This window comes from Leptinotarsa decemlineata, unplaced genomic scaffold (genome assembly GCF_025532065.1).
Source record: "Leptinotarsa decemlineata unplaced genomic scaffold, Ldec_3_MD MMD2_tig00001719_RagTag_RagTag, whole genome shotgun sequence".
NCBI lineage: Eukaryota > Metazoa > Arthropoda > Insecta > Coleoptera > Chrysomelidae > Leptinotarsa > Leptinotarsa decemlineata.
The window spans coordinates 7,933,820-7,948,689 of record NW_027412569.1 but is presented as its reverse complement, the minus strand read 5'-3'; the positions used below and the strand labels follow the sequence as shown (position 1 = coordinate 7,948,689).

The 14,870-nt window shown below is 36.7% G+C and overlaps 1 protein-coding gene across 1 annotated transcript; it reads right to left on the bottom strand.

Moving 5' to 3' along the window:
* Nucleotides 1-708: 708 nt before the first annotated feature.
* LOC141482714 (uncharacterized) lies at nt 709-1,890 on the bottom strand. The gene is made up of 2 exons (XM_074176399.1): nt 1,558-1,890; nt 709-1,494 (listed from the first exon to the last, which is right to left on the bottom strand). Exons 1-2 carry the CDS (start codon nt 1,710-1,712, stop codon nt 789-791), a joined length of 861 nt encoding a protein of 286 aa, XP_074032500.1. The 5' UTR covers nt 1,713-1,890; the 3' UTR covers nt 709-788.
* Nucleotides 1,891-14,870: the final 12,980 nt, after the last annotated feature.

The following is a 14,870-nucleotide window of genomic DNA, read 5'->3' as shown; positions in this document are numbered from 1 at the left end:
TCATCGTCATCGCTGTCGTCGTCGTCTGTGTTTCCGGACTGTGTATCCCATTCGTAATCATTCCGCCAATCATAGGGATCTGGATAATCCCCATCAGACAGGTCCGCTTGATCGGTTCCAGTAACGTGAAGCACTTGTATCCGATCATCATAAATTATGTCATCATAATTCATCGAGTGAGGTGCAGTCGTGGAGGTAACGAAACCTTCATGGATAGAAGCCCAGTAAGGATGTTGATGCGCTGGGTCACTGTACGGCTCAGTAGTTGAATCAGGTTCCATGTTGAAGGTGGTTGATCAACTGAATATTCCAACAGATAATTCCTACTTTTATACTTTTGAAAGGGAGTGGGGGAGGAGTGGGGAGGAGAGGGGATTAAGTGGGAATGAATTTCAAAAATGACATGAGCTATATTCCATGAAAGAGAAAATTGAAAATACTATATGAATTATATGAAATATACTTATTGATTTCATTATGAAACATATTTTCTTCCCAAGAGATTATTTACAATAGATTAGAGAACACAAAAATTGATGTGAGGTATTTGCATAGAAGAACTTGTAATTGAAATAAAAAAAGGAAATAATAATGAGACGAAGTGAAGAAAAATGCTCCAACCATCGCATTGTTCAATGTGTACCAAACCAAAACAATGTACACCCTTAATTTCACTTCTTTTTTTTATTTTATTTTTATTTCCTAAAATTACAAACATAAACTTAAAACTATCTTAATTAAATATTCCTAACTAACCTAAAACTAATCTTACTACACTTACACTTAATCTATGGGAAAGTTTTTATAAAAGTCACTAACTTTTTATAAGTCTCTATCGAAGAGGTATCTGCTTCACACTTTTTCTCCAGAGATGCATACTTCCGATCTAGTTCGGCTATTACTTTTTCTGCTTCCCTCCGTCGGTTAACAATTTCAGCCATTTCGCGCTTCCTTTTAACCAACGCGGCCTCACTAGCTCGAGAAGCATGTTCTGCTTCCTTACATCTCTGTAGAAAACTGTATAACATTTCACTAACCTCTCCGATAGGCTGTCGCACTTGTGGCACTAACACTTCAGGATTCGTCACCGGTGTTGCCAGCATCGGCGAAAGCGGCACCACCGACGGAGTGAATACGATGGGAGCCTCCTCCGATGGGGACAATACAACTGGTGGCTCCTCCGGAGAAGGCGCCCTAGGTTGTTCCACTACTGCTGCGGGTGGTGTGGAGGGCCTTAAGCTGTTTGGAGCGGTCGACCAACTACCTGCATAAGGATTAGTCCTATTGCAAGTAGCTCGGTACTTAGAAATAGGACCAACCTTCGCTGCAGGTCGTTGGCAAACCTTCTTTACAGGCCTGACTTCCTCCTCCTCCTCGAATAAGTCAGGGCTGGTGGATCTGCACCTAACTCGTGAAGTGGATGCCTTCTCCTGCTCTGTCATAGGCATGATGGATGCCACAGCGTTATTTAATTCCTGAGTGTTGGATGCCATTCTGAAAATGTAAAATAATACAAAGTTAGTAGATGTAAAAAATTAAAGTACATTGTTAACTTACTCAAACTTAGCTCCTCGTCGTATAGTACACTGCTTCTGGTTGAGTATGGCTGGACTGCTCTGGATGACTGGAGTTGTCGTACTGAATGTAGAAGAACGTGCTCCTCGGGGTATCAACATCATTGGGAGTGGAGGGAATGAGGTGGGGGCGTGCATGCGCAATGGTTGGAATATGGTGGGGCGAGAAATGGTAGGAAGTGGGCGGGGTGAGCAATGGTGGGAAGAAAGCGGGCCGCGCTCCGCGCGGCTTACGCCCCAATTCGCTACGCTCGCGCCGGCGCGCTTCGCGCGCCGGCGCGAGCGTAATGGGGCCACCGCGCCGGCGCGCTTCGCGCGCTGGCGCGGTGGCCCCCCACCCACCACCCCGGGGGGAGGAGGGGGGGGTGGGGGGTGGGGGGCGGCGGGGCCGCGCTACGCGCGGCCCCGCCGCCCCCCACCCCCACCCGCGCGCTTCGCGCGCCGTGAAACCTAACCTAACCTAACACCTATGACCCTAACCTACAGTATGTATTAATCTAATCTAACCTAACGCGGGAGTAAATTCACCATGTTGGTTCAATTAATACGTCATCTGTTGGTTTTGGTTTTGGTTCTATTATTCTAACATTTGGATCAATGTCCAGTCCTGGATATCCCAGTCCACCTGATGGCCTGACTTTATGGCTTTTCTCCAAAACTTCAACTCTCTCTTCTAGTACATCATACTTTTTCATTGTAGTCCCTGTTATGTTTGACATAGCATCAAATTTTTTATTTGTAGACGCTGTTATGTCAGACATTTTTATGTCCACATCATTTGTAAGTTTGTCAAATTTACGAGTGAAAGTTATCCGAGCCTCTGCAATTTTATCGTCAAATGCTTGACGGGCATCGCGAGCAATATTACCTATTGTGGATTGTATTGCAGCTTGTAGGGCTAGAAGTATAACCTCCTTTGTTCCGTTAATTTCCCCCTCAAGATATGATACAGTTACACAATCACTCTTGTCAATTGGTTCGCTTATATTTTTCAATATTTTTGTTTGCATGTCATAATGACCATCTTTTGTTAATTTAAAACCAATCCCGGGAGGACCTCGAATGACATTACCACCCAATTTTCTTTTTCTACCAAACTTATCGATTGTTTTAGACATTGTGCACTCTACGATGATTCTTTTCAAACTGATATTTCTTTCATTTACATTATGTTATATACTTTACAGTAATTGGTTAGGAAAATAGAAATGAAACAAATAATATTTTTATCATTTTTTATTCATCTAAGTAACTTGGTAAAAGTGATACATATACAATACATAATACAATAATCACAAATAATCACAAATAAGAATGTTCCGGTTTGAAGGAATAAGCAATAATACTTCGAATTATAATTCAATTATTCATCTCTACAGTCAACAAATTGATTAGTTGGTCTAAGGCGCTCTCTTGAGAAAAAGAATGAACGATTTCAGACACCCAACGAATGTTATCATTAGGATCATTTCGATAAAATTCTATATCGCTATGACCCCATGGAAGAGTTCGAGTGGTATTCGGAATGATGAATCTCTTGTCGTCATGATACGATAAAGCGACTTTATTTTTCAATTCAGTGTAAATATCATGCAATACGCTTCTGAACGAGTTCATCTTCCTGAATATCATACCTCCCTCTTCAATGATTTTTTCATAGTCTTCACATGTCAATTCATTCTTTATAACAGATCGTTTCACACCTTTGGCCTTCTTCAGTTCACCATCAACAGATTTCACGTAATACGCTTTAGCACCTGTACCGTAAAAGCTGATTATTGGATCATTTGGGAATTCATCTTTGAAATTACCCAGAACTGACTTTGTCACTGGAATATTGAATTGGTTTCCTATTTTATAATTAGATGTATCGAACTTATTTATATTATTTTTGATAAATTCATAGAAATTGTCTGTATTTACTTTGAGAATAAGGGAGTCGGTATCAGTGTAGAGTAAGGACGCATCTTCTCCAAACTGTTGTTTGATACATCCATAGAAAAAATCATACATAACTGTTTTAGATAATTCTAGAATGGAAAATCCTAAATATAGTGGTTTATCATAATGAACTTTTACTCTAGCCAATTGAATGGCAACAAAATTTTCTGTAAAAATAGAGCATTTTTTAAAATTTGGTCGAGATATGAGACAACTAGCACCTATAGTTCTTTTTATATTTTCCCAATGTGTAATGAGTCTAACATCAATTCTATTGTCTACGTTTTCCATTGTTTTTCCATAGACTGCATTATTCATTAGTTTGTAGAAATCTTTTTCAGATTTGTTATTAGACCTATTACGCATTTCAGTATTCAAATCTATATAAGGCTTCATCCAACATGATTGCTTAAACCTCAATACTCTATGTGTGTTCATCACTATCAAACCATGATTGACAGCTTGCTGTAAGTTTCTATAGTGAACAATATATTTTCTTTTGTCGTTTAAATTTGGAATTAATTTGGGAACTTTCGATTTTGCATATGGAGGTATCAAACGTTCAACTAAGAATGGTAAATCGGAATGTTTATCATGAAGTTCTTGGGGATAATGTATATCCACTTCCAATACATATCCATAAGGACTCTCGATATCCACATTCATTATATCAAGATTGAGAATTTCATGAGGTGCTAACCATGAAAATTCACCTGTTGGTAATGGTTGCGACATGCTATGACCATATAGATTTGTTGCATCCAAATATGAAATGAATGAAGATGGTTCATTTGGATTATAATCCGGTAAAAATTTATTGTTTGCTTTATGTTTCCTTTCACTACATTGACTTATTCCACCACGAATACCTTTTTGAAAGAAGTGAACCATATCAATATCAGTTAGTAATTCCAATTCAATATTAGTATATTTCAACATGGCATCCCACGATAATCCGGGTGCAGTGAAGTATTGTGCCGGATCCAATTTATATTTATCAACAGATATATTTCTAAAGTTTTCAAAAATGTCACATAATAGTAACACATCTGACTTTAAATATAAATCAGAGTATTCACCCAAATCCTGACATTCGAATAAATTCCAAACAAGTTGAGCTCTCCCATAATCATTATCTGATACATGTTCACAATTGAGTTTATCATAAAATTGATTTTTGGTTGGAAGTCTTGGATGATTCAGTTTTTCGATGTCATCAACAAAACTATAGGGAAATACACCTTTCTTTCTCATCAAATTGAAATTTTCAATTTGTGGGAAATGTTTGCGCATCTCGATACACTGATCAGATGTTAAATTTGCACCTAAATTCTCCAAAGAACTAGGCATGAATCTGAAACTATCAATGAATCTCATTTTCAAATAATTCTTCTTCACCCTACCATCTTTATCCGTATAGGAGTGTGTAAAGAGATGTTTTGTGAAAGATATATATTTCTCATTAGTTTGTGGGATGACATCCACTTTATCTTTGTTTTTATACAATTCCTTTATGAATAAATGACAATCATATCCACTGAGATTGTGAAAAATTATAGGAATGAAATTTGGCAATTTAAAATTCAAATTACAAGATGAATGAGCAGCAGGGGACCTTTTTTTTCCTGTGAGGTGACAATGATCCCTCACTTTGACTTCGCCATCATTAAATTGTTTGGAACAAATGCCACAATTTGTGGCAGAAGCAAACTGTTCCTCTTCCTCAGGAGTTTGTACATCCATAGGAATAGGAAACCTGAGATGATTTTCATAAATATTTTTCAAATCATCTTCGATTTTGCTAACGAATTTCTGGGCTGCATCCATACCCCTATACGAAACAAATTTTGATAAATCATCATTGTATGAACATTTAATCAAATAAGCAAATGAATAAGGCTCATGTTTGAATGTCTTGATCGAATACGAGTATTCAGGATTTGGTTTAGTGGTTTGAATCGGCTTCAGTACTGATTCAAAATCGGCATACACTACAAATGGTACCTTCATTTGTTTCTCAAAGTTTTCAAAAGTTAGTATATTTTCAGGTACCGTTTTCCCATATTTATTGACTTTGAAATTGGTTGATGGTGTTGTAGTACTCAAGTGATTACAATCATTTATCTTATGACGTAATAGTAATTGTTCATTAGAAAAATATAATAAACAGCCATCACAAAAATATTTCTTATGTTCATGAGCCGATAATTGGCTTGAAACTAATCTTGAAAGATCTTTAATCCAACAATAATGATTATTACCGAAATCATCTGTGATAAGTAACAAATTGACATGTCTTCTAAGTCTTCTCTGAGAGTAACGTAATGGTCCAATTATTTCATACATTATTTTACCCTTCTCGAATTTACTTTCTAAACCGTACACATTAACTGAAATATCATTCTTGTCTTCAAATTTCACAATATCTTTCAACTTTACCGGAAAATTCATACCTGTTACATCTATGACTGTACTGAAATGTGGATACGATGAAACTTCTGATGTTCTATCGATTGCAGGATGTAGTGCTGAAGTGATAGCCCATGCAAAACAATGCTGATCTTCATTACGGACATTAACCACGGCCTTCCTACGCTCGATACATTCAGGCAGCTTCACATATGAACATCCACTGAGCGGGCTGTATTTATTAATGTTCAACTCCAGAAACATGATTTTTTCACAAGTCCAACCTTAAATACAGAACAATATTACTAATCCATCCAATTAAAACTTGGTAGAAATGTTTACCTGAATCACGTTCCTGGAATTCTGTAGTTTGAGCGATAATCCCATTTCGAAATCCATCAAATAAGGAATTCAAATCAGTAGATTGATCAACTGTTCTATTCTGTGAATTAAATGATTTGGTTTCCTTCAGGTCTTGTGTTTGTAGAATATAACTCCCAAATACTTCCATATTCACTTTGATGATTTTGTGAACCCTGATGGCCGATTCCAATAATTCTATAACTTTCTGCCTGATTTCATTAAAGAATAACATGTAATCGGTGGAAACAATGGAACTCTGCACCCTGTATGTCGCAATCCGACGTTTGAAGGCGCTCTTTATAATTTGAACACCATCACTGAATTGAACACATGTATTATTCTTATGTTGTAGAGTTCTATTGTGAGAATTCACTTGAGTCAATGGAATCATCACATTACAACAATTACATGTGTACATAGGTGCTGCAGCGTCATCTAATCTCACTCGTTTCACTGATGGCCCTCCTTGGCAACTCTGGAGCTGATGACGACGAAGGTTGTCACTACGGGTAAAAGATTTACCACATTCACAAGAATACATTTTCTATGATATGTTCTCACTAACTCACTCGATGGAAACTGACATAACCAACACTCGCCCGCTTCTTAAATACCATAATCCACGTCGCCTGCGCATCACCGTAGAGAGTGAGGGTAGGTAAGGACACATCGATGCATCCACTAGAGATGCCTGACGTCACAGCCAAGCCCATCTCCCAATTTGATGCGATAACAGTTGCCGGCACGAGCAAGCAGTGATCGTTGCGCTCTCGGAGAGGGCAGACGTTTGCACAGTCCTCGCCCGCCTGCGTGTCACCATCAATAGCGAGGGTAGGGTGATGCGTTACGTCACATCATTCACTGCTTCGAGAGCGATAGCCGAACAAGCAATTGTCGTTGCGCTCTCGGAGAGGACAGACGTTAGCACAGTCCTCGCCCGCCTGCGTGTCACCATTGATGGCGAGTCTGGGGCGTTACGTCACATCCTTCACTACATCGAGGGAGGTGAGAGCAGACCGATGAATACGCATTACTCTGCCACACGTCGTGGAGTGAACATGTCGCTCTCTAGCCGTTGAACGGTTATTGCTGTGACGTCACTCCACTACTAACTTGGTGCGCTCACACCGATGGAGCATTCATTACTTGGAGGATCTTCGAAGTATGCAGACGTATGTTTGTACATAGACAAACAAGCACATGATGAAACCCTGTACCGTGCATTCTCTTACACACACACACACACACATACACACACAAAATCTCATATGAAAAAAAAATCTGAACGATCCATGCACCAGACACTTCAAGGTCACAACGCCTTGACTTCACTGCACAACAAAAAAAAGCAAATAACACGTCATATTGGTGGGGGGAGGATTAGAACCGGGAAAAAATTTCTGAACAATCCATACACCACACCCTTCAAGGTCACATCACAGTGACTTCACCAAACAACAACCAATAAAAAAGCAATTAATACGTCATAGTGGTGGGGGGAGGCTTAGAACCGGCTCAAATCTCCTACTACCCAAAAATGAAAAGAAAGTTCATTTGAACTTCTTAAACCTGTTTTCATGTGCCTTGAGTTAAATTTACCGTAAATATATATCTCGAAGATCCATTTTCTTTAAAAACACTGACAGGCAAGCCATTATCTTCTTCAAAAATATTTTATTTGGATAATTTGGATAACATTGTCATGAAAAGTCGAAGTCATCCTAATTCTATGCTATTATTTTCCAAAGTTCTTTGAAAAGTAACCATCCTGTACTCATATCTCCCTAAATATAGTCCATTCCGAATCGAAATTGCTTTCATTCCGAATAAAATGCAAGATGCGATAGTAATAAATCTAATGCACTACTACAAACACCATAAAAATTTTAATTTTCGTATGTGCCGTTTTATGTGGCCATACTCGAAAGGCTTCTTTGTTCGTGATGGACTGGAAACCGTATATATGATTGATTCTCGTAAAACATGAGCGAGTGGTTTATTTTCGTTATCTGAACCCGATCCATAAAAGTTCGAATTGCCGTCGAGATCGTTTTTGAATTTTATCATCGAGGTAAGGCACTAAATTCTATAATAATTTCACAAGGGTATTCAGAGACCAAATCGATTTTTTTTCGATCGATTCTTCAGCCTGAGTCTGCAAAAATTAGCATACCTTTCTGGGGAGCTCTCTTTATTCAAACTTCTTCATATGTTCAAAGCAAAAATACACTGATGGAGTATAAGTAGGCAAGAACATCTACTATCAAGAAGATGGCATACAAGAGACAGGCAGAAGACTCAATCGACCAATATCAATGACAAAAAAGGCACCCAGGGCTTTGCCTAGAGCCTTATTTCTGCAAGACTCAACTATCTGAAAAAAAGGGTTGAGTAAGAAAAATTGAGGACACCTCTCCTCACAAAAATGCTCCCTTAGGGACAGATAGAAAACTTAATCAACAAACACCAACGCTCAAAGAGCCTCTCAAGGTTTTACCTTTTTACCTAGTTGCCGCACCTCTACAAAAAATAGTTGAAACCGTAGCGTAGAAACACCGCATTCGTAAACAAGGAGATGAATCCAGATTGTCCCTAGAGAATTGTTGGAGAAAATGTGGTGAAACTTGGGGTTTAGGTCCCAAACAAATCCATTGGATTTATGTGATGATTGTCAGACCAATGATCACTTATGGTGCAATTGCCTGGTGACCGAAGGCTTTATAGAAAACGGCCTAAAAAGCATCAATAATAGGAGGATGTGATCATTGTATTTTTATGGTTCAAAACATCAAAGAAACTCGTGTTTTGTTGCACAGCCAGTAAAATCAACAAAATTCTTTGTTTAAAAAATGAATCGAATTGAAAATCATACGATATGTAAAATATGTGTCAAATTGTCTGATGTAATCATCAATCATCGTACCTTGCCTTACTTACTCGCATTGATACAGGATTAAGGCTTCAACTTGAAGAAAGAAAATTTGTTCCGATTTGTCCACGAATATTTGTATCTAAACTTCGCAAAATTGAAAGTACTGAATGGGAAAAAGGTGAATAAATTAGTGTGTGAATATTATATACATTTTATTAGACATAGACAATAAATTGAAGACATTCGAAGTCCTGAATTTTTGCCATTAACAAGAAGATGTGTCCGAAGAATATAGAATACAACTCAGCTTTGTAATTTAAGTGTATAAAAAGTAAATATTTTGTGAACAAATAAAAACCAATCTGTCAAAAATGGTCTGCTATTGTAAAAGTCAAAAAATTTCCAGTATAATTCGCGATTGGTATCCCACGAGAAAAAAATGTCCACTAAAATACCTCCATTGCCATGGTGATTTGTCAAAATAACGTATTTTGATTGATTCACAATTACAGGTGTGCAATTTTCATTTAAATTACATGCTATGAAAGGCCATATTGATCTATATCAGATGTACAATGTATTCAAGGTACCTAATTGGATAAGGATTAGTGCTGTATTGCTTAAAATCGCCATAACATGAGGCATTATTTTTCAAGGACAAAAAAATTCCTAAGAGATAGACGTAATATACCACCGAGGACTTTATTGTGGACCTCTTTAAGGTGTACAATACTGCAGTTCATTTCTTGATCTATATCGTGGGGTTCAGCCAGCGTTTGCAATGTAAGCACAGAAAAATTATGTTTATTTAGGACATAACATTAGAAACCTTCAAAATTTACAGTGTTTCCCTATTGAAAAATCCCGCATCAAAATCTGTTGCGTACTTTCAAATATCTAAGCATACATAGGGACACACAGCGGAAAGGGACTTTGTTTTATATTACGTATTGATATACTTTTTAATGTGTTTTTGCGAATTTTTCGCCTTATCGATTAATTACTCGAAATAAGTAGATTTATTTTTGTTAAAAAATAAATATTATCCTATTATTATGTGACGGAAATGGCAGATAGTTGATGAAAATCCACGATCAAGTAAATGATAACAACCAAATATCTTACACAAATTTCATCATTCTATAAACGAAAAGTGTTCAGAATGGGTCAGTAGTTTCTTCTTCGATTTGTTGATAATCAGCCACAGAATGGTTTTTTTATTTGATTTTGAAAGATTGAGATTTTTAGAAATGACCATCAAAAAGCATCATCGAAGAGTCAACTGAAAATAAAGTAACTACATAATTTCGATTCATAAAACATAATCACTCGATCAACGATAATTCAAAAAATATATAAACCCTCAAAGATCCAGCACCGATAGGATCTTCTAACATCCCGTAAAAACCTCTATAAATCAGTAAACCCAACGCTAAATCTTGTTCTGAACTCAAATCCATTTCATCTAATAAAAATCATCAATACAGCTCCCCGCCCCGCGTGACATTGAAAAGTCTTTATGTAATGACTGTTAACCTTAACAAAATCACAGCGGGCCACCTCGAAACCTTGCAAGACACCATATGCACCACGTCGATTACTCAGCTGGTACACTCGTCCACCACACCTATTGGGACACCACAGAAAAGTACAAGTTGTACCTTCTCTAAATGCGTATTGCAATCGACCAGGTAGATGGATGTCTTGATTGCCCAGACAGGTGGACGGATGTTCAACTGTTCCACTAGGACGGCTATGAGGTATGGCCCAGGTAACATCTGAAGAGCGTAAAGTCTTCCATGGGTGTCTATCGAGGGGGCAGAGGAAACAGAGACCCCTGGGACTTGTTACAAGAATGTTTGTACGGATTATGATTTGTTGATGTTGGTGACTCAAGTCTCGTGATGGCAGTAAAAATCCAGTCAGTGAGCTTCATAAACATGATTGGGTACAATGAACTGGTAATATGTGAATATATAGAAATGATAAAAAGAATTAACTCGCAAAAACGAAAACCCACATCCTTATGCTGGGGGGACTGTGGAAAAACAATCGCCAGTGAATGGTATATTGTACAACAAGTGAGAAAAACGACATATTTCTCACGAGCGCAGAAGTTTTTAAAATACATATTTAATAATAGTTATATGCTAACTCATTTTTAAATTTTATTCAAAATAGTAATCAACAGTTATATTTGAACAATTTTGTAAAGTAATTCCTGGTAGGTAGTTTTGTTTCAACATGTTTTCGGTAATTGAAATATTAGCTACGGTCGAAGTTGAAGTTAATGGGGAACGTACTGAGCTTCCACAGCATTTTTGTGTTCAGGTCCACAGCATTTTTGTGTTCAGGTTCAAATGGCGCTAGAGGGTGAATTAATTCTAATATACTTTTTGAAATTTTCATTTTGCCAGCTATGGAGTTGTCGATATAAGATTCAGCAACACTGCAACATTGAAAGGGGCGAATTAAGATCTTCCATGTCATAAATTTTTAATTTTCGAGGTTCATCAAAACGGCATGCCCCTGTATACTCCACATACTCCACAGCATCGAGTACTGATACCATAATGTTGATGATTTCAATCTTCTTGATAACTCTTCAAAATAAACTAACAAGATATTTTCGGAACAAGAATTTACCTTGGCTTTCATTTTCCAGTCCATAAAGTTTCTGTAAGCGATTTCATATTTTTCTCTCGATGTGCTTGGTAGCAAATTGTTGCAAACATCTATTGCTTTCTGAACAATTTCTGGAGGTGTATTTTCCAACTCTTAATCTTCGTATTCCATTGTATTCAATATTTAATAAATCTGAACTGTTTATACTATAACAACCAACAATGAAAGTATTTCGTTGGGTGAGCTGGCAGTAATAAATAATATGCAGTGCTTCGGTTTTGTTGTTATGGAAACGCCGACAATGGGTTACCTGGATATTTCACGCGAATCATCGGCATAGCGTCATCAACATGGAGAACGTGTCATATCAATCTGACATGTAACAATTCATGACTGACTTGGGTTATCGTGATAACAGTGAGAAATTATTTCTCACTTTAATGGCGGATATTTCTCACTGCGTGAGAAATCTTTCGTTTTGAACGTATGAAAGCGATGAGAGAAGTGACACATTGTATAGCATCCATAGAAAAAATTAGTTTGAATATTTGATACACAAGCATCAGTCATGAATATTCAATAACAATAACATACTATAAATCTACAATCTAATACTGTCATTAAAAAATTCACAATACTATCATTAAATGGTACAAAATTATAAACACTCTAAACTACAATGACTTTCTGTCAAACTGGATTCCAGAAAAAAATGAGTACATCTATTTCTGAATTGAAGTGGTTATATTTTTAGGAGTGATTAATTTTTTTGGGAAAGAAAGTTTTTGGCTTTCTACTACTCCATCTGATACAAAAAAAAAGATGAGAGAATCTTCCAAAGAAAGGAAGGAAGTAATCAATTTGAAACTCTATACATGAATGTGTAGATCATGCAAAGAAGCAACTTTCAGACACAAACTGAAAGAAAGTTCTCTTGAAACAGCTACTTTCATATAAACATTGAATTACACGAAAGAAAATAATTCTTTCGAAACAAATACTTCTATATGAACACTGAATTATACAGAAGATACTTTTCTCTACTCTAATTCTCTCATTCAGGTTCTCAATACTGTGATTGCTAATTTGGATAAAAGAAACATTAGTGTTTTAACACTTCTAAATTTTTCTAAAGCATTTGATAATATCAATCATAGTCTTTTATATGCTAATTTCAAATATTACGGTTTTTCTGATAGTTCACTTGCAATGATTAAGTCATATCTAACGAATCGAAAACAGAAGATAGTATCAAATGAAAGAAAATTCGACTACGTTGAAATTAAAGCGGGAATACCACAAGGAAGTATTCTCGGTCCACTATTTTTCATTATCTTTACCGCTGATATTCTAAAATCCATAACCGCTTGCAATGTTCAGGCATATGCCGATGATACGCAGTTATTAATTAGTTTTCCTAAAGAAAACCTGAATGATGCACAGAATTTGCTGAATGATGATTTCGAACTTATATTCAAAAAAAGTGCCTCTCATAATTTGAAATTAAATTCGTCTTAGTAAAAAATATTAGTTTTCTCACCAAAAACTCAGTACGATTTTATACATACAAATTTGGCAGTTGATCTCAATGATGTAGCATTAATGGCCGTTGAATCGGCGAAAAGCTTGGGTTTAATAATAAACAACGATCTCCGTTTGAAATCTCATGTAAATAGCATTCTTAAAAAAACTTTTTCTTCACTGAAAACTCTTTACAGCAACCGGTTCATTCTCAATGTAAATTTGCGCAAGACTCTGTGTGAAACCCTTGTCCTCTAACAGTTTATGTATCGTGATTTTTTGTATGGTCCTTGTCTTGATAATGAATTTAAATATAGGATTCAAAAAGTCCACAATTTTTGCGTACGATTCATTTACGGATTACGTCGATATGACCACGTATCTCAAAAATTAAGAGAGTTAGAATGGCTCAATATGGAAAATTGTAGACGACTTCATCTATCCATGTTTGTTTATAAAATGATGAGAAATTAAAATGACATTAATCGAAGGAGATTACTTCCTAGATCTCATACACATTCTATTAATGTAAGGGACAAGGGCTTACTCACGATGCCACATCATTCGACAGCTACGTTCCAGAGGAGCTTTACCTATACTGCTAATAAAAATTTCAATTCTATCCCTATTGAGTACAGGGACTCAAATTTGAGAGCATTTGAAAAGTTAATAAAAGAATCTTTACTACCTGCACAGTGAATAATTTAGGTGAATGTTGGTCGAACAAACTTAGTAATGTCTGATTTTTTAGTTAGTATATTTTTAATTCTGTAATTTATGGGGCCATATGGTATTCTCAACTCTAGATGAGCATCAGGGGGTTAGATGTAAGAGTAGTCGAAGGCTAAATCTCGCCTCGTGATGTTCAAGCAAGAAAGAGATTTTTCTGTATTATTTCTTCGAATTATGTAATAATTTGTAATCTCTACATGGTCGATGAGAACTATTTTTCCTCCGTCGGCATAAAATTTGCGTGCTCGTTATTTGTTGAAGCCAAGAAGGCCGTTTTCGCCTGGCTCTGATTGGAGAATGTTCTACCGCTGAGAAGGTTATCGTAGGGCTTGAAAAGATGGTAGTCGATTGGCTGGAGGTCTGGGGAGTACGCTGGGTGAAGCAGAAGGACTTTGATGTGATGGTTTGTATCGGTTACAGAAAGTTACAGTAACCATTTTTTTTTGTGGATATTTGCCTTTGGAGAAAGCCTGGGTGACTCATCGGTGTCCAAACCTTGTCCTGGGCGTCTCCTGTTTTCGTAGAGGATTCAATTTTCATCACACGTGATCCAAAAAAAGATAGTTTTGATTGCGAGAAAGCAAAGAGAAACAGACAGCTGTTATAATGTTCCATATGGCTATCTGATTTTTTTCTTCTCAAACCTGACATGTTTATATGATATGAAAAATAAATGTTTTGATTATTTTCATCTCCACTTCAGTTTTTGTTATGAATATCAAGAAATGAAAATGATGTTGCCAATTCTCCGAATGAATCAAAATCTAATAAATTGCTTTAGCTAGCCGAAGTTGCTGTTTACCAAGTTCTAGTATAACTTGTTGAATCTAGCT